The 21138-nt window shown below is 43.8% G+C and overlaps 1 protein-coding gene and 1 pseudogene across 2 annotated transcripts in view; one reads left to right on the forward strand and one right to left on the reverse strand.

The window, feature by feature from the left end:
- Nucleotides 1-21138, forward strand: part of OSBPL10 (oxysterol binding protein like 10) — a 297869-nt gene that overhangs the window by 211810 nt on the left and 64921 nt on the right. For both annotated transcript variants that reach the window (XM_007449637.1, XM_007449636.1), the window contains 2 exons: nt 1237-1447; nt 18787-18941. In XM_007449637.1, the coding sequence (XP_007449699.1) occupies nt 1237-1447; nt 18787-18941 (366 nt within the window). The remainder of the gene's footprint in view (nt 1-1236; nt 1448-18786; nt 18942-21138) is intronic.
- LOC103072808 (60S ribosomal protein L23a pseudogene) lies at nt 9881-10337 on the reverse strand (annotated as a pseudogene).

A 21138-nucleotide genomic window follows, 5' to 3' on the forward strand; every position in this document is an offset into this window, starting at 1 on the left:
AAGGAGATGAACACAGAGTGATAGGAAATAGCGGCTATTTGCTTTCAAAAGAAAATAGAAAAATAAGCCCAAGCATGGGATGAGTTTTGTGTCCAGGTCCAGCAGTCCTTACAGAGTATTGCTTCTTCCCGGCTGGTGGCATCTTGATGGTAACAAGGATCCTCCTGGGATGACAGTGACAAAGCAGGAGCGATTGCTTCAAATTAAGGATGGCTTTTGTGAGGGATGCTTAAGGAACAGAGAACAGGAGTTGGTTCCTGCCTCTGATGCTGACCTGCGACCCTGTGACCTTGGGCAGGCTGCTTTAGTTCCTCCATGTATCAGCTCGACTGTTTATTTGTTTGCCATGCAATTTATGCTCATCATCTTGCTTAGCGAGATAACCTGTAAAACAGGAGGGGCATGAACTTCACAGGATCACCAGTGAAGTCCTTTTCTAGTTCTTGAGTTCCTTTCTCCTTCATTTGTCCAAGGAGACACTGCCTGTCTATAGCTTACGAACTGAAGCCAGGCCACAACACAGGGTTACTGGTTTGTCACAGCTTCAGCCACGGGGCAGGGCTGGCTCTAGAACTCCCAGTTTTCCTCCTCCTCCTGTCACCCTACACACGGTGTTAAGGGAGTCGCGGGCTCTTGTAGCATTCTGGGGTCAGAGTGGGTCGGCACTGGCCGCGGTCTGGTCTCACCCCCACAAATGCCAGCCCCAGATGTCACTTCTATTTCTTGAACTTCGAATAGGACTGCCAGGGAGTTAGGGATGGATTGCAGCTGGAAGGAAAGCATGGAATTAACCTTGCTCTGAGGCAAAGCCACACGCTTCCACCGTCTCAGATAACCTTCCGTGGTCCAAGGACCTTAAAGTTGGTCACAAGACTTCTATACTTTTAGTATATTTATTATTACCTTCCGAAGATCTGTAAACCGATACACCCAGGTGGCCCCGATGGTCCCTTTCAGCTCTAAAGTTCTAAAACCCTCTTGTGATCAGAGCTCTAGAGGCGTGCCTTTGCGTGGATGGACCCAGGTAGATTTCACCCAGGCCTGCATCATCCCAGGAGGGCTGTGCGCCAAGCACACTCCGAGCTGTCTCCCATGCTGCTGGCAGTCTGGGTGGTGATGCTGTCTCTCACCACTTCCCCCGCACTTTCATCCACTCCGGTGGTTTAAGCGCTGGCTCCCCGCCTGTGGAAGAGAGGACTTCGACCCTCACCTCCTCGCTGTCTTCCCGTTCCGCAGATGATGACCCAGGTGGAGGGACAGCAGAAGAACCTGGTGCATGCCATCGAGTCTCTGCCGGGGTCCGGGCCCCTCACTGCCTTGGACCAGGACCTGCTGCTCCTGAAAGCTACCTCTGCTGCCACCCTCAGCTGCCTTGGGGAGTGCCTGAGCCTGCTCCAGCAGAGCCTGCACCAGGCCGGTCAGCCCAGCCACAGGCCCGGGGCCTCGGGTAAGACCTCCGGGGGCCCGCCCGGGGCTGCAGGTGTGCGCTCTCTGATGTACGCATGCGTGTGTTTGTCTGCCATCGCCTTCCTCCTTTAAATCCATCCATCTTGCCTTTTATCCAAGTGCTCCTCCATTTACCCCTTCTTCCTTCCCCACCTCGCTTGGGCTATATTTTTATTTCTGTTTTATCCATTAGCAATTGCCATCCTATGCACAATTTAACGTGTTTCCATGAATACTCAAACTACTTTGAGACGTGCTGGCACCCCATTCTCCGTTGCATTCCGTTTGTGAATTTTGCACTCAGTGTTTTGTTTGCAAGACTCATTGCTATGCGGCCTGTAGTCCACTATTTCTTTTCTTTTCTTTTTCTTTTCTTTTTTTTTTTTTTTTGCGGTACGCGGGCCTCTCACTGTTGTGGCCTCTCCTGTTGCGGAGCACAGGCTCCAGACGCGCAGGCTCAGCGGCCATGGCTCACGGGCCCAGCTGCTCCGCAGCATATGGGATTTTCCCGGACCGGGACACGAACCCGCGTCCCCTGCATCGGCAGGTGGACTCTCAACCACTGCGCCACCAGGGAAGCCTTAGTCCACTATTTCTAACTGTGCCTGTGGAGTGCGTCCCCCAACACTTGGCTCCACACCTTCGGACGGACACCCGCCTTACCTCCTGCTCTCTGGACACCCGCTCTCCCTATCTCTTTCCTGTCCCCTCAGGGCCCGGTGTGAGAATTTCTCTGGAATACATAGCAGAAGCATTTCCAGTTCTTTATCAAGAAGCTAGAGATAATAATAACCCCCCTTAAGATGCTCCAGTTCTTTTGAAGTGTTTAATCGATAAGCAGATAGAAAGATATTAGGGAAGATTAAATTAAATGATAAAGGTGAAAATGACTTGAGATTGGTCATGTCATATAGAATTGTAAAGTATTAGAAATAAGAGGTGAATTGAAGCCTCATGGAGCTTTGTTGCCCAGGGTTCAATTAATTAATGAGAAATGAGGCAGTTCAGGTGATGGAAAGTATAGCTGGGTTATGACAGATAGTCTATATTTCATGCTTCCCGCAAGTCGCCTTTGCCTTCCTCTTTCACCAGGGTTAAAAGGGGGATGTTGGTTTCCTACAGTAAACCATATAAGGGTAATTCGGGTTTCTTTCTGTAATACCCACCATCATGTACTAAGCTCTGATTCTGTCAGCATTTGGCTTTTGCTACACATTTTCTGAAATCTTCACCAAGTAGATATTATCATGCCCATCATGTGGGTGAGATGCTGAGGCTCAGAGGGGTTAAATGACCTGCCCGAGGCCACCCAGCTACGGCAGAGCCACGTCTAGAGGTGGGCTCTTCCAACTGTGTGTGGCAGGTGCCTGGGGTCCTTTGTTCAGTCCAGAATGGAACACCCAGCGGACTCTGGGTTCCCCAAACTGGGGCCAGGGACACTGTCCTGCTCACATCATAATTTTCTCAGGGCAGGTCTATCTTCTTTTTCTTTACTTTTTTTTGGAAATAATTTGAGACGTCTAGAAAAGTAACAAGCATAGTATGAAAAATCCTCATATCTCTGAATACTCTGAATGCCAACATTTTATGACATTTGCTTCATTATCTTCTGTCTGTATATATAAGCCTATTATAATATTCTAACCACTTAAGAGTAAGTTGCAAACTTGATATCTATCTTTATTCTTATATACCGCAGTGTAAATTTCATTAAAAGAAAGAAAAAAAAAAAGGACACTCTCCTATGTAATAACAGCGCAGTGGTCAAAATCAGTAAATTAAGATGAATACAGTCCTCTTCCTAATCTGCAGACCTTACTAAATTTTGCTGATGGCTCCACCAATGTCCTCTGTAACAAAAGGAAAAACATTCAGGCACAGGATACAGGCTGGGAGGGGCATGTGCGTCGAGGCACAGAGTGAAGGTACCCGGTCTGCTTTCCTCCTTCCTTCTTCCTTCTCCACTTGAAAAATGGGACTCTGATGCTGAGACTCCCTGACTTTTCCCAATCTGGATGGAGCCTCAGTGAGTGTGTCGGCGCTTGGGCACAAATCAGTGTTAGACTGGATGCTTCTCAAGATTCCTAGGATCCCTCTCACACCAGATTGTGTGTCCAGCCTCTGCGACCGAACAGGCCCATTCTGAGAATGAGTGGATAGAAGCTTGACCCATTTTCTTGTTCCTAAAATTCATCCTCTACACTTTTCTTCAGGGTGGCTTTCTAGCAAATTTCTCATTTTTGTTCCTGATTTTCATTGTGTCTCTGGGGTTTCTAAGGGCCTGGAGGGACAAAGCTCACGGTGGAATTTCAGATGTGGTGACAGGTGGAAATGAGGACTATTGGGTTGCGAGGAGGGGGAGACCGAGCAGTGTCACCGACACTATGCCACCCACCATGCTGCCTTCTGCAGCTCTTCACTGTCCCACCCCTGGCCTGGCCCCGTTTGTCCATCCTCCCTTCCTTTTAGCCATTTTTTTTTTTTTTTAAACATCTTTATTGGAGTATAACTGCTCTACAATGGTGTGTTAGTTTCTGCTGTACAACAAAGTGAATCAGCTATACATATACATATATCCCCATATCTCCTCCCTCTTGCGGCTCCCTCTCTCCCTCCCTATCCCACCCCTCTAGGTGGTCACAAAGCACCGAGCTGATCTCCGTGTGTTTTTAGCCATTTTTACCAAAGAACTTCCTCCCTCTTGGCTCCCTCTCTCCCTCCCTATCCCACCCCTCTAGGTGGTCACAAAGCACCGAGCTGATCTCCGTGTGTTTTTAGCCATTTTTACCAAAGAACTTGGCTGAAGGTTGGAGAATAGAGCATGAAGCATCATAAGAGTTATTTTGTTTCTTTGTCTTCTTAACCCTTCCCAAAGTTACATTCCATATAACACAACCCCTTAGGTTTTAAAACATTCTGCGTGTGTCTTTTAAATCGTGCCACATGCAGTGGTTAAGAATCTGCCTGCCAATGCAGGGGACACGGGTTCGATCCCTGGTCCGGGGAGATCCCACGTGCCATGGAGCAACTAAGCCCGTGTGCCACAACTACTGAGCCCGCGTGCCACAACTACTGAAGCCCGCATGCCTAGAGCCAGTGCTCTGCAACAAGAGAAGCCTGTGCACCGCAAGGAAGAGTAGCCCCCGCTCGCCGCAACTAGAGAAAAGCCCGCGCACAGCAACAAAGACCCAACGCAGCCTAAATAAATAAATAAATAAATAAATAAATAAATAAAGCTGTGCCACACATTTGGGGGAAGAAATGGAATTACTTCCTGCATCCAAAGCATCACAGTTGCCTGCAGTTAAAATGGATTTCCAGACTCTCAAGCTAGCAGAATAAGAGAATCTGACAACCCTGGGAGTGTCACCACAAAATGTGTTTGTTTAGAATCTCAGGGCTCTTGGGGTTGATAGTGGCTGTAGCAGACTGACTCCCGCTGATAAAAACATAATGGTTACATCCAAGGAGTGCCAGGCTGGGTTGATGGAAATCAAAATCTCATCAAAGCCAACCTCTGTCGGGGTTTCCTCTAGATGTTCAAGGGGCCTGGGGCGGGGGATGCAGATCCCCTAGCACCGCCGCTATCCATGGGCATTGTTCTTGAAATGTCTATGCTTTCTGACCCCTGCACTGATCTTTTTCCTTCTGCCTCTCTTCAGAATCAAAAATTAATTTGTGGTTCTTACAGCATTTCATCTTCTGTAGCCTCTCATTGCATCTTCTGGGGAATGTGTCGGCTCTGGAGCCTTTGTCTGCAAATGTTGCTCCCTGATCCTGATTTCATTTCAAACACGCAGAGCAACTGGACCAAGGTCCAGAATTACTTGAGCGTTCACCGGCTCCCACCTATGCATTTCAGGCTCTGGGCCTGTCTCTGATGTTACCTCTAAGATATGCGGGACTGAAGTGCTTCGTTTAACTTCTGTTTATGAAGAGGTTTGTAGCTAAAATTAATAAAGTAACTTGGCTTTTTGGTCAAGGCTTGTGTTATGCAGCTCTCCTCTGTCCTGTTGACTAGATCTCCCCCAACATCTTGATGGAGGCAGTTGATTGACGGGGTGGGGCAGGTGGGCATCTGGTTTCCTGAGTCTAGATGTGCGCCTCTGATTTTACGTGGAGAGGCAGGCAGGGCTGCTCCAGAGATGGCTGGGCTGCTTGGGAATCTGGGCTTGAGGGGGTTTCTGGAACCTTAAGGAGGTATGGGGACAGAGTAGTCTGCTGCCTGTGCTTCTGGGTAGTTCCTCACTTGTACCCTTGATGCGGGGAACTTGCTTCAAAGTCCGTGCAAGACACCTGTGACCAGACCAGCACGTTCTAGTGCGAGGTCAGAGCTGAGTACCAACGAGTGGTGGGTTCAGGGCACGTTGGGAGAGAACACTGGGGTCAGAGCTGCTGGAGCGAGGACGGCAGAGCCTCAGGGAATAGCCGGATGATGCCCATGCCCTTGGACATAAATCAGGGCCAGGAGATCAAAACAAGTGTAATTGAAGAGAGGAGAACCGGAGCGGAATTTAACATGTGCTTCTTAACTTGCCCTTCCAATGACTTTTTCATTCTCTTTTAAGATTTGTGGGGATTGTCAGTTAATAAGCCAGTTGCATTGGTTCCTCCTGTTTGGGGGTTTGGCCAAAAGGGTCAAATAGGTGACACTATTATTATAGGTACTCTTCTTGGCTTTTCTGGCCCGTTGCCGTATTTCTTCTGCTCTGCTTGGCTTTTTTCCAGAAACAGCTTCAGATTCTCAACCTTCATCTCTTTTCCCCACTCAGAGACTCTCTTGGCTTTTCTCTGCCTCTTATACCTTCTTTCTCAATACCTGCTGCTTCTGGTGAAAATGAGTCCCACATAAGTCACCTTCCCTTATTTTGTGATTAAAAGCCAAGACAGAAATGTGACGATTCCTTCAGTAAACAGCATATGGAGAAAATGCAAAAGCTAGCATTGCAGAATATTTCAGATGGTAGTTTTTTTTTTTTTAACAACTGTATAAACAGATTGTTTGAGTGGCAGCTCCTGCGTAAAGAAAGCAGTTAGATCCTAACATCCCAGCTTTTCATCATAAATATGCCTTATGTTTTTCCCACGTTAGTAAATGTCAATCTTATTCCATTTGGGAAAAACCCTCTCAGGTTGACTGAACCTGGGAGGCGTGACTTCACTGTGTTACGGGAAGAGGCAGGGGACCTTCCAGGGACCTTCACCTGTCACTGGCCTCTGAGCAGAGGTGTCACAGCCCTGGCACGGGCACTGCAGGTCCCAGCACTCAAGCAGGGTGTAAACCGAGGCTAAGGACAGAGTAAGACAGTTCCACGGTCAAACCTTAAAGCCCACAGTTAAATCTTCTGTAGCTCTCTTTCTGCTTCTGGTTGGTTCAAGGAACCAGAAACCCTTTTTTTCTTTCTTCCTGGCATTCTTCTATCTACTTAGGCATGTTGTGTGAGGAGATGCAGGCGTGTGTCAAAGCCTGGTTTAAGGACTGGGTTTGCCATTTGGTGGACATCCCATCCTTTGTCTTCCTCCTCTCTTCTGTTGGATCATCTTTGATGGTCTCCCGCTCACAAAGGTTAAGGTGGACCAGAAAGTGGAAGGTAATTAACATGCAGTTACCTGATTGACCACCAGTCAGCAGCCACATGGTAATATTAGATCCCAGTCTTCTTTGCATTTGTACTTGCTGGTGTGTTTGTGATCTTCTGAGTCACTTTCTATAAGTGAGGCATATTTTCTCACCTGTCAGACACATCAACAGGAACACACACCATTAGCCTTTGCGCCACTAAGAAAAAGCTGCCAATTAAACTATGACACGCCATTGAGTGTAAGATGAACTCCAACTTCAGAGTTGTTAAAATGTGAAAATTGGTGTGTCTTCCGATTAATGAAATATGGTTTAGACTTGCATTTTGTTTTATGACACCATCTTGAGAATCTATCTTTCAAAAGAATAACGCAGTCCATTTATTTTTTCCCTTACACTGGTGGTTGTTTTTCTGTTGGTCCCTGTTACACTTCTTAAAAAAAAAATAAATTTATTTACTTCTGGCTGCGTTGGGTCTTTCTCTACTTGCAGCGAGTGGGGGCTACTCTTCGTTGTGGTGCGTGCGCTTCTCATTGTGGTGGCTCCTCTTGTTGTGGAGCATGGGCTCTAGGCGTGCAGGCTTCAGTAGCTGTGGAGAGCAGGCTTCAGTAGTTGTGGCTTGTGGGCTTAGTTGCTCTGCGGCATGTGGGATCTTCCCGGGCCAGGGCTCGAACACGTGTCCCCTGCATTGGCAGGCAGATTCTTAACCACTGCACCACCAGGGAAGTCTCTCTGTTATGCTTTTTGTTTTCATGTTTCTATGCTGCTTTTCTTGTTTCCTCTTATTTTGCTACACAGATTGTATTCCCTTTTCTTTAGTGTTTTGGGAAAAATACGTACATAAATTCTAGTAGTAGTTACATTGCATTGTTCATAAGCATTCTTTAACTTGTGTTTTTCTAATCATCAAAATCAAGAATGACACTGTGTCTTCACTCTCTCCTTTAGTGCTGAAGACTTAGAATACTTTAACTTCCTTTGTTTCTCAGATAGACTTCCCAATTTTTGGTAATATAATATGGGGCTATTGTTATTAGTATTTAAATATTAATTGAATACTTAATAATGTGTGATAATGATTAAACCTCTTTAAAAGTATTTTAACTTCATGGTTGTGTAATCACGTTTGTAAAAAGTATTTAAATTCAGTTCTAGGACTGGGACGGGATGAAATGAAGTGAGGCACCCACCGTGAGCACACATTTAAGGGTGCCAAAGTCATTAAGGTAAATGCTATTTTAATGCAATATTTTTAAACCAAAATTAATGCAAAAAATCCAGGATGAACAAAATATCAAAACCTTAAATAAAACCAGGATTAGATAGTGTGAGGCAGGTGAGACTGAGTCCTTTAAGAAGACATTTTTTGTTTTGGCATTAATTTTGATTTAAAAAATATTGCGTGAACATGTCATTTATCTTGACTACTGAGTGATTTGGCGCCTCTTTAAATCTTACCTCAGGCAAGCGTCTTTTTACCTCCCCTGAGTCCCAGCCTTGCTCAGCTCTATGTTCAACTGGGTTCATTGCTCACTGCCAGTCCTTTTATACAACTTCTCCAGTCTTGAGTTCTTAATTCTGCTTCTTTTCTGCATGTATTGGGATATGTCCTCAAGTCGTTTTTTCTCCCAGAAGGTAGAATATTTTCTGAGTCTCTGCAGCGCTGCTCAGAAGACATACAGTGCAGAGTTTAAGAGTCTGGGCTCTGGAGCCAGGTGGCCTGGGTTTTCATCTCCCTTCTACCCTGACACTTACCAGCTCCTGTGCCTTTTTGTTTCTTTACCTGTCAAGTGGACATAATAATAGGACCTACCCATGGGTCGTCATTAGGATTAGGTGAGTTCACGCACGTAAGTTTTATATGGTAGTCCTTGGCTCCTAGCAAGAGCTCAATAAATGCTGACTCTTTTTGGCAGAGGAAAGATAATTTGTCTGAAGATAAGCATTATCCCCGCAGCCCCGCACCCACCTTCAAATCTGTAGACTTTTATTTGCATTATTCTCTTCATCTACTCACCTTCTGGTGTTTAGTGTTGCAGCAAAATCCAAGACTAGCTTGATTTCTTTTTTCCTTTAGGGCAGGTCTAACTTTTCTGCCTAAATGCTTGGAAAATTTTTTCTCATGATTTTTTTTTTAATTAAAAAATGTTGCCAAACTTCATGAGCCAGGCAGTCATTATACTACTCTAGTTTTGTATGTGTTTGAAATTTCAGTGAGAAAAAGCCTAAGAAAATATCGCCAAGCTGTGTCTAGATGTGAGTCTTTTCCCATTGGTTTGGCTGGACTGAGGTGGGCTGTTTTCGGCAGAACCCAAAGCCCTCTCTTCCGCTCGGGCTGTGTTTCTTTACTTCTGTCACTGTTTATTGTTTCTGTCCCACTGATCTGATCTCTTTACTTTAGGGTCTCTGTTGTGTATCTTCTGTCTTCTGTTCTGTCTCATTGCTGGTCTTGTGCCCTTTGCAGCTGCTCACTGGTAGAACTTCATTTTCTTGACACACTACTTCCTCGACTTTCTACATTGTTGATTCTGCTTTTTCCTCGTTTCAGTGTTAACCTTAATTCTGCTAATGTTGACTTTGTTTCCTTATAACAATTCCTTTCTGCCTCTATCTCCGTCTTCACCTCAGTCTGTTTTCTTCTTCTGGCTCTCTGTTCTTGTTTCATAGCGGCTACTTTATTTTGTATTGTTGCGAGGATACACCTCTCCTGATGTTTTCTCTGACACCTTATGTTAGAAATTTCAGAGATATATTGTTCCTATAAGCCTTCTGAGGATACTGTTTCTTTTCCCAAGCACTATATGGTCCTTTTTTTTTTTTTTTTTTAACTAGTGAAAACTTTTAAATTTAAAATTAGCCAGCTGGACTCAGTTTAGATGATCCCAGTTTTGTTGGCAACATCCAAAGCATCATAGTCAGGAGCCAGTCGAACACATGCCTTCTTCTGTCCATCAGGCCCGACCAGGGTGTTGACCTTGGCCACGTCAGTGTCATAGAGCTTCTCACAGCCTGTTTAATCTGGTGCTTGTTGGCCTTGGCATCCACAGTGAACACCAGTGTGTTGTTGTCTTCTGTTTTCTTCATGGCTGACTTGGTGGCGAGGGGGAACTTGATGATGGCATAGTGGTCAAGCTTGCGTCTGCTAGGGGCGTCCTTCTGGGGATATTTGGGCTGCCTCCTGAGCTGTAGTGTTTTGGGCCGTTGGAAGGTGGGTGACATCCGGATCTTCTTTTTTTCTGTGGCCGTGGACACCTTTCAGCACTGCTTTCTTGGCCTTCAAAGCCTTTGCTTTGGCTTCGGCCTTGGGAGGGGCAGGGGCTGAAAGAAGGAAAGAAAATGAGGGTGTGGGGGTGCTCACTACTGGTCTTGAGGCTGGAAGTGATTGATTTATACACTCGTTTTCATTCACTCTATGTTAGAATTTTCTTCCTTTATCCTCACATGAGGCAGCTCTATCCAGACTCCCAAATCAGTGGCTGGTGATTAGAGCAGCTGGACTGGTCTGAGGCAGTCTTCTCTCCTGTCCTCCCTCACTGGTTCTTTGATGCGCTGAATCCATAGAATGTACAGAAAACTGCATTTCCCAGCATGCATTGCTACCCCACCCTTCCTGTCCTGGTCTTTGTCTCAGGATGCTGTGTATCACAAGCAGGCCAGACTCTAATTCCTGCCCTGTTGTCTGTCTCCTGGTTATCATCTCTGAATGATGGTGGTGTGGAGGGCAGGGAGGGACAGAGTTAAGGTATGGGAGTAATGGACGGAACACTGTCCTGATTGCCTAGGAGAGCATATTTCATTTTTTCCCCTAGTGCTTTTTAATGTTTTCCTAATTATTCTAGAGGACATTTACTACTTGCATAATAAAATAAAATGAAAAGAAAGTAGTACCCCTGTATTTATGAGACAGCTGCCCAGTATTTAAGATATGAATCCAACTTCAGGTCTCTGAGGAGGAGTTGGTCAACAGGACAGGTAAGAAGTATCTTTCCACCTTTCTTAGGGAAGATTCTGGGTCTTGGAACCCTGGGTTGGTTTTCTTAGTCCAACCCCATCCACGTTATTATTTATGGGGATTCTTCATAAGCCTGTCCTTAGCTCATCCTTCAGCCTTTGATTTTAGTGTTGTGAGTTTCTAACTTTTCGAAAATGACATCAAGGACTGATATATGGATGCCATTTTGCCATTAAAAAAAAAAGTTGTGGTAAAAATACAAATTAAAAAAATTTGGATTGGTTCAAGACGGTGGAGTAGAAGGGTGTGCTCTCACTCCCTCTTGCGAGAACACTGGAATCACAACTAACTGCAGAACAATCATCGACGGGAAGACACTGGAACTCACCCAAAAATATACCCCATATCCAAAGACAAAGGAGAAGCTGCAGTGAGATGGTAGGAGGGGCACAATCACAATAAAATCAAATCCCATAACTACTGGGTGGGTGACTCACAAACTGGAGAACACTTATACCACAGAAGTCCACCCACTGGATTGAAGGTTCTGAGCCCCACGTCAGGCTTCTGAACCAGGGGGTCTGGCAATGGGAGGAGGAATTCCTAGAGAATCAGACTTTGAAGCCTAGCAGGATTTGATTGCAGAACTTTGACAGAACTTGGGGAAACAGAGGGCACACACAAAGTAGTGTGTGCATCAGGACCCAGGGGAAGGAGCAGTGACCCCATAGAGACTGAACCAGACCTACCTGCTAGTGTTGGAGGGTCTCCTGCAGAGGTGGGGGGTGGCCTCTGTCTCACCATGAGGCCAAGTACACTGGCAGCAGAAGTTCTGGGAAGTACTCCTTGGCGTGAGCCCTCCCAGAGTCCACCATTAGCCCCACCAAAGAGCCTGGGTAGGCTCCAGTGTTGGGTCACCTCAGGCCAAACAACCAACAGGGAGGGGACCCAGCCCACCCATCAGAAGACAAGAGAGTTTTACTGAGCTCTGCCCACCAGAACAACAGCCAGCTCTACCCACCGCCAGTCCCTCCCATCAGGAAACTTGCACAAGCCTCTTAGATAGCCTCATCCACCAGAGGGCAGACAGCAGAAGCAAGAAGAACTACAATCCTGCAGCCTGTGGTACAAAAACCACATTCACAGAAAGATAGACAAGATGAAAAGGCACAGGGCCATGTACCAGATGAAGGAACAAGATAAAACCCCAGAAAAACAAATGAAGTGGAGATAGGCAACCTTCCAGAAAAAGAATTCAGAATAATAATAGTGAAGATGAGCCAGGACCTCAGAAAAAGAATGGAGGCAAAGATCAAGAAGATGCAAGAAATGTTTCACAAAGATCTAGGGGAATTAAAGAACAAACAAACAGAGATGAACAATACAATAACTGAAATGAAAAATACACTAGAAGGAATCAATAGCAGAATAACTGAGGCAGAAGAACGGATAAGTGACCTGGAAGACAGAATGGTGGAATTCACTGCTGCGGAACAGAATAAAGAAAAAAGAATGAAAACAAATGAAGACAGCCTAAGAGACATCTGTGACAACATTAAACACAACAACATTCGCATTATAGTGGTCCCAGAAGGAGAACAGAGAGAGAAAGGACCTGAGAAAATATTTGAAGAGATTATAGTCGAAAACTTCCCTAACGTGGGAAAGGAAATAGCCACCAAAGTACAGGAAGTGCAGAGAACCCCATACAGGATACACCCAAGGAGAAACACACTGAGACACATAGTAATCAAATTGGCAAAAATTAAAGACAAAGAAAAATTATTGAAAGCAGCAAGAGAAAATACTTTAAGTGATGAAAGGGAAGAACCTACAACCAAGATTACTCTACCCAGCAAGGATCTCACTCAGATTCGATGGAGAAATCAAAAGCTTTACAGACAAGCAAAAGCTAAGAGAATCCAGCACCACCAAACCAGCTCTACAACAAATGCTAAAGGAACTTCTCTAAGTGGGAAACACAAGAGAAGAAAAGGACCTAGAAAAACAAACCCCAAACAATTAAGAAAATGATAATAGGAACATACATATCGATAATCACCTTAAATGTGAATGGGTTAAAGGCTCCAACCAAATGACACGGGCTTGCTGAGTGGATACAAAAACAAGACCCATATATGTGCCATCTGCGAGACCCACTTCAGACCTAGGGACACATGCAGACTGAAAGTGAGGGGATGGAAAAAGATATTCCATGCAAATGGAAATCAAAAGAAAGCTGGAGTAGCAATGCTCATATCAGATAAAATAGACTTTAAAATAAAGAATGTTACAAGAGACAAGGAAGGGCACTACATAATGATCAAGGGATCAGTCCAAGAAGAAGATAGAACAATTATAAGTATATATGCACCCAACATAGGAGCCCTTCAATACATAAGGCAACTGCTAACAGCTGTAAAAGAGGAAATCGACAGTAACACATTCATAGTAGGGGACTTTAACGCCTCATTTACACCAATGGACAGATCATCCAAACAGAAAATTAATAAGGAAACAGAAGCTTTAAATGACACAGTAGACCAGATAGATTTAATTGATATTTATAGGCCATTCCAACCAAAAACAGCAGATTACCCTTTCTTCTCAAGTGCGCACAGAACATTCTCCAGGATAGCTCACATCTTGGGTCACAAATCAAGCCTCAGTAAATTTAAGAAAATTGAAATCATATCAAGCATCTTTTCTGACCACAACGCTATGAGATTAGAAATCAGTTACAAGGAAAAAAATGTAAAAAGCACAAACACATGCAGGCTAAACAATACGTTATTAAATAACCAAGAGATCACTGAGGAAATCAAAGAGGAAATCAAAAAATACCTAGAGACAAATGACAATAAAAACACGATGAACCAAAACCTATGGGATGCAGCAAAAGCATTTCTAAGAGGGAAGGTTATAGCTATACAAGCCTAACTCAAAAACAAGGAAAATCTCAAATAAACAATCTAACCTTACACCTAAAGGTGCTAGAGAAAGAAGAACAAACAAAACCCAAAGCGAGCAGAAGGAAAGAAATCATGAAGATCAGAGCAGAAATAAATGAAATAGAAACAATACAATAGCAATGATCAATAAAACTAAAAGCTGGTTCTTTGAGGAGGTAAACAAAATTGATAAATCATTAGCCAGACTCATCAAGAAAAAGAGGGAGAGAACTCACATCAATAAAATTAGAAATGAAAGAGGAGAAGTTACAGTGGACACCTCAGAAATACAAAGCAACAGAAGGGACTACTACAAGCAACTATATGCCAATAAAATGGGCAACCTGGAAGAAACAGACAAATTCTTAGAAAGGTATAACCTTCCAAGACTGAACCAGGAAGAAATAGAAAAAATGAACAGACCTATCACAAGTAATGAAATTGAAACTGTGATTAAACATCTTCCAACAAACAAAAGTCCAGGACCAGATGGCTTCACAGATGAATTCTATCAAACATTTAGAGAAGAGCTAACACCCATCCTTCTCAAACTCTTCCAAAAAATTGCAGAGGAAGGAACACTCCCAAACACATTCTATGAGGCCACCATCACCCTGATACCAAAACCAGACAAAGATACTACAAAAAAAGAATATTACAGACCAATATCACTCATGAATATAGATGCAGAAATCCTCAACAAAATACTACCAGACAGAATCTAACAACACATTAAAAGGATCGTACACCATGAACAAAGTGGCATTTATCCCAGGGATGCAAGGATTCTTCAATATGCACAAATAAATCAATGTGATACACCATATTAACAACTTGAAGAATAAAAATCTTATGATCATCTCAATAGATGCAGAAAAAGCTTTTGACAAAATTCAACACCCATTTATGATAAAGACTCTCCAGAAAGTGGGCATAGAGGGAACCTACCTCAACACAATAAAGGCCATATACGACAAACCCACAGCAAACATCATTCTCAATGGTGGAAAACCGAAAGCATTTCCTCTAAGATCAGGAACAAGTCAAGGATGTCCACTCTCCCCACTATTATTCAACATAGTTTTGAGAGTCCCAGCCGTGGCATTCAGAGAAGAAAAAGAAATAAAAGGAATACAAACTGGAATAGAAGAAGTAAAACTGTCACTGTTTGCAGATGACATGATACAGATGGCATCTGATAGGCAGATGGTATAGAGAATCCTAGAGATGCCACCAGAAAACTACTAGAGCTAATCAATGAATTTGGTAAAGTTTCAGGATACAAAATAAATGCACAGAAATCTCTTGCATTCCTATACACTAGTGATGAAAAATATGAAAGAGAAATGAAGGAAACACTCCCATTTACCCTTGCAACAAAAGAATAAAACACCTAGGAATAAACCTACCTAGGGAGACAAAAGACCTGTATGCAGAAAACTATAAGACACTGATGAAAGAAATTAAAGATGATACCAACAGATGGAGAGATATACCATGTTCTTGGATTGGAAGAATCAATATTGTGAAAATGACTATACTACCCAAAGCAATCTAAAGATTCAGTGCAATCCCTATCAAATCACCAATGGCATTTTTTATGGAACTAGAACAAAAAATCTTAAAATTTGTATGGAGAAACAAATGACCCCGAATAGCCAAAGCAGTCTTGAGGGAAAGAAACGGAGCTGGAGGAATCAGACTCCCTAACTTCAGACTATACTACAAAGCTACAGTAATCAAGGCAATATGGTGCTGGCACAAAAACAGAAATACAGATCGGTGGAACAAGGTAGAAAGCCCAGAGATATACCCACACACCTATGGTCAACTAATCTATGACAAAGGAGGCAAGGATCTACAATGGAGAAAAGACAGTCTCTTCAATAAGTGGTGCTGGGAAAACTGGACAGTTACATGTAAAAGAGTGAAATTAGAACACTCCCTAACACCATACACAAAAATGAGCTCAAAATGGATTCGAGACCTACATGGAAGACCGGACACTATAAAAATCTTAGAGGAAAACATAGGCAGAACACTCTTTGATATAAATCACAGCAAGATCTTTTTTGATACACCTCCTAGAATAATGAAAATGAAATCAGAAATAAACAAATGGGACCTAGTGAAACTTAGAAGCTTTTGCACAGCAAAGGAAACCATAAACAGGACGAAAAGACAGCCCTCAAAATGGGAGAAAATATTTGCAAACGAATCAACAAAGGATTAATCTCAAAATATATAAACAGCTCATGCAGCTCAATATTAAAAACACAAACAACCCAATCTAAAAATGGGCAGAAGACCTAAATAGACATTTCTCCACAGAAGACATATAGATGGCCAAGAAGCACATGAAAACCTGCTCAACATCACTAATTATTAGAGAAATGCAAATCAAAAGTACAATGAGGTATCACCTCACACCAGTTAGACTGGGCATCATCAGAAAATCTACAAACAACAAATGCTAGAGAGGGTGTGGAGAAAAGGGAACCCTCTTGCACTGTTGGTGGGAATGTAAATTGATACAGCCACTATGGAGAACAGTATGGAGGTTCCTTAAGAAATTAAAAATAGATTTACCATATGACCTAGCAATCCCACTACTGGGCATATACCCTGAGAAAATCATAAATCAGAAAGATACACGCACCCCAATGTTCATGGCAGCACTGTTTGCAGTAGCCAGGTCATGGAAGCAGCCTAAATGCCCATCGACAGACAAATGGATAAAGAAGATGTGGTACATATATACAACGGAATATTACTCAGCCATAAAAAGGAAGGAAATTGGGTCATTTGTAGAGACGTGGATGGATCTAAAGACTGTCATACAGAGTGAAGTAAGTCAGAAAGAGAAAAACAAATATCGTATATTAATGCATGTACGTGTAACCTAGAAAAATGGTACACATGATCCGGTTCGCAGGGCAGAAATTGAGACACAGATGTAGAAAACAAACCTATGGACACCAAGGGGGGAAAGCAGTGGGGCGTGGAGGTGGTGGTGTGATGAATTGGGAGATTGGGATTGACATGTATACACTGATGTGTATAAAATGGATGATTAATAAGAACCTGCTGTATAACGAAATAAAATTCAAAAAAAAATTGGGGGTCCTAACCATTTTTAAGTATACAACTCAGTAGTGTTAAATACATTCATATTATTGTACAACCAATCTCCAGAACCCTTTTCATCATGCAAAACTGAACCTCTATACCCATTAAATAACTCTTCCCCCCGCCCCCTTTTCCCCACTTTGTCCCCAGCCCTTCTCCACCATGGACATACAGGCTTTTTGAAACATACACTCTTCTTGAAATTGACCATCTCTGAAAGTCTTAATGGTCATTCATTCATTCAGCACAGATTTAAGGAGCTCACACTCCTTGCCAGACCCTGTTCTAGGTTCTGGGGATACAGCAGTGAGCAAGGGCAGTATTGTCCCTGTTTTTAAGGAGCTAATGTTCTAGGGAGAAGAGGAAGGCAGACAATAAACGAATGAACAGGGTGAGTTCAGAGAGTGCTAAGAGCCATAAGACAGTAAACCGACAGCTGGGACAGGCGGTGCCTCTGGGGTGCTGCTTTGGCCAGCGAAGAGGCCCGGGGCCTTTCTCAGCACGTAATCATTGAGCCGACCCCTGGATTTACTCAGGAGATCTCCCCGAGGTAGAGGAACTAGAGGATGGCAGTCTGAGCAGGAAAACAGCACACACAAAGGCTCTCGTCCCTTTGAAGAATGGGAAGAAAGAAAAAAAAAAAACAGCCTCTCTTGAGCGTTGTGAGCAGCGGGAGAGAATGAGGAGATGCCAGGCAGCATCTGAGGTGCTGAAGGGCGGCTGAGTTCTAGTTCACGTGAGGTTTTCTGCACTTGAGCCCACCTTTCCTTCATCACTCACTCCTGCGCTCAGGCTGAGAACAGAAGCTCCAGATTCAGCTGAGTTTGAGGCCTATTTTTTTTCTAATGGCAGAATTGCTACAGGGTAAAGAAATCTACCTCTGATCACGCCTGTCCCCCTCAGCAAGCATATATACAACTATTCTGTAATAACCCGTTACTTTTGGAAAGATCAGTATTAGAGTTAGAAAGTTTTTTTTGTTGTTCCCAAGGGTTGAGGGAAAAATTTTAAAATGCTTTATAAAGAATTCCCTGGTGGTCCAGTGGTTAGGACTCTGCATGTTCACTGATAAGGGGCCTGGGTTTGATCCCTGGTTGGGAAACAGATCCCAAAAGCCGTGTGGCATGGCCAAATTAAAAAAAAAAAAAGAAAGAAAGAAAAAAGCTTTATTAACAGCAATACGGTAGCTACAGTGGCATGACCGCATCCATCCTCCATGCCCATGCCCGTCCGTGATGTGGCTTCCTGACTTCTGCCACCCGAATGGACTTCGGCCACATCTAATGGCCGATCACACGTGGCGTGATCACACTGCAGGCGTCTTTTCTCAGCTGTGGTCATCATGTCAATGGGCATTCAGACTGCATTTCGAGCAGCCCATACCCGATACAATTTGACTTTTGTTTTTTATTGTAAATATTTATAAGTATTTTTGAAAAGTTAAAAAAAATAAGAAAAACACCCTCAAGGAAGTACGGCACATGCGGATTGTTTTTGTCCAGGGACAGGGAGAGACACAGCCTGTGGTCATTACGCAGAAACTTGTTTATAAATAGGTGACCTGAATCTACACTTAAATCCACTGAATCAGCTTAAATCCACTATGGTCCACTTAAAATTGGACCCACTTCAAGTCGGGTTTCTTCAACAGCATGGTATGGCTATTTCTTGAGCTCTAAATGTTGGATTTGGAAAATACTTGGCATCATTCTAGGTCTTTATTTCAGAAAGCATCCTGGGATGGCACGGGCCTAAGTCACACTCCACAGAGCAGCTGAAAAATGGGACACTTAGCTCTTTGCCATCGGCCAGCGCCAGCATAACCTGGGCCATTTTACCCAACTCCGTGGAGGATGAACAAACCTGCCCGCCAGAGCCAGAGGTAAGCTCGCCAGCCTCTCTTTGCACCTTTCATGGCTTGTGTTAGCGCTTGTTCAGAAGTAGAGTAATTATATTTGTAACTTGCTCACCACTGGGTTTTAAGAGGAGACAAATTATAAAATGGAAGCATCTCCCAGGGAGACAAAATCAGCTCCGTGCACGCCTGGTGCTCCTGCTCTTGTGCCTGGCAGCTGCCGTGGGCGAACTGTGATCCAACTGATGCGGAATCTCCCATTTTCGTTGAAATGGGAGTCGTTTTCACGTCACGTGGGAGAAACTCTAACACACCCACTAATGTGGCGCCTGTTGACATGATGGGAGTGGTTACAATATATTATGTCGCTCCCCTGAATATTGGCTTCTTTGTAACATGAGCTCCTTCCTCCCATGCTTGATCCCCGCATGCTACACAACCGGGCCAGCCCAGGGGCAGTGGCTGGGACTCTTCTAGGCGATGCACTAGCCCAGGTCCAGGGAGGAGCAGCCCTGCAGACCTTCGGGGCTAGCCAGGCCCCCACAGGCTCCCTGGACCCAGTCATCTGCCCACACGATCTTCGTGACTAACTGCGCCTCCAAGTGGCAGCTGGAGGGAAGCCAAATGCAGCCTGCATTTTGTCAACTTGCCCGGGTGTCATGAGTGAATTTCTGTTTTTTCTCTTTCTTTGGATGCACGTGTCCTGTTGACATGATCTCGTGACCTGGGCTGGGACCTACTTTAAGATGTGTTAGAGGTGGTTCTTCATTTGAATTGAAATCACTTTAGCCTGAAAATTGTGGAGCAAAATCTATTTTGTAAGGTTGCAAGCCCCAAGGCGGCTTCTTCAGTCACATGGTCTTGGTTATCCATTGAAATCTTTCTCCAAGCTTCACGTGATTCTGTTCTCCGAGGGCCACTTGAGGGCTCAGGTCTTCCAGAGGCAGGATCAGCCTGCCTGCAAGTATTTCATTAGCATCTGTAATTTGCAGGGTATGAACCGATAGGGGATGTGAGATTTTGAAAGGTATTTGCCTCTGCCTGTACACCGAGTTTCAGGGGGGAAACACTTGTAGCTGATGTGTGGGTGCCTCGCAAGGTAAGTTGGCAACTGAGAAGATGTCGGAGCTTGCTGTCAGGTAGCTCTTTTGAGAGCCTCGGGTTGGGCCATGTTTGAGGAGGTTGTGCTTAGCTGCTAAGGGGTTGAGAATTCCAATCACCTCCATTCTGTTGGAAAAGAACCTTTGTGAGTTCACACCATAATACACATACCTAAATCTTGCTCTAGGAAGAAATTAAAAGAGAAGTTCTTAGGTCTTTAGAAATAACTGTTTAGATCCTCATCCCCGGCAGCATCACGGGGAAACCCTAACAGAGGCTGTCACCTAATAAGCTTTTTTTTAAAAAAACGATTATTTATTTACTTAAGTGTAGTTGATTTATAATGTGTTAATTTGTACTGTACAGCAAAGTGATTTAGTTACACATATATATATATATATATATATATATATATAATTATTAAATATTCTTTTCCATTATGGTTTATCACAGGATATTGAATACAGTCCCCTGTGCTATACAGTAGGACGTTGTTGTTTATCCATTCCATACCTAAAAGCTTACATCTGCTACCCCCAACCTCCCACTCCATGCCTCCCCTAACCCCCCTCCCCCTTGGCAAGTACAAGTCTGTTCTCTATGTCTGTGAGTCTGTTTCTGTTTCATAGATAGGTTCACTTGTGTCATATTTTAGATTCCACATATAAGTGATATCATATGGTGTTTGTCTTTCTCTTTCTGATTTGCTTCACTTAGTATGATAGTCTCTAGGTGCATCCATGTTGCTGCAAATGACATTATTTCATTCCTTTATATGGCTGAGTAGTATTCCATTGTATATATGTACCACATCTTCTTTATCCATTCATCTGTTGATGGACATTTAGGTTGCTTCCATGTCGTGGCTATTGTGAATAGTGGGGCTATGAACGTAGGGGTGCATGTATTTTTTTGAATCAGAGTTGTGTCTGGATATATGCCCAGGATTGGGATTGCTGGTTCCTATGGCAGCTCTAATTTTAGTTTTCTGAGGACCCTCCTTACTATTCCCAATAGTGGCTGCCCCGATTTACATTCCCACCAACAGTGTAGGAGGGTTCCCTTTTCTCCGTGCTCTCTCCAGCATTTATTGTTTGTAGTTTTTTTTTTTTTTTTTTTTTTT

Source organism: Lipotes vexillifer, unplaced genomic scaffold (assembly GCF_000442215.2).
Source record: "Lipotes vexillifer unplaced genomic scaffold, Lipotes_vexillifer_v1.1 scaffold536, whole genome shotgun sequence".
NCBI lineage: Eukaryota > Metazoa > Chordata > Mammalia > Artiodactyla > Lipotidae > Lipotes > Lipotes vexillifer.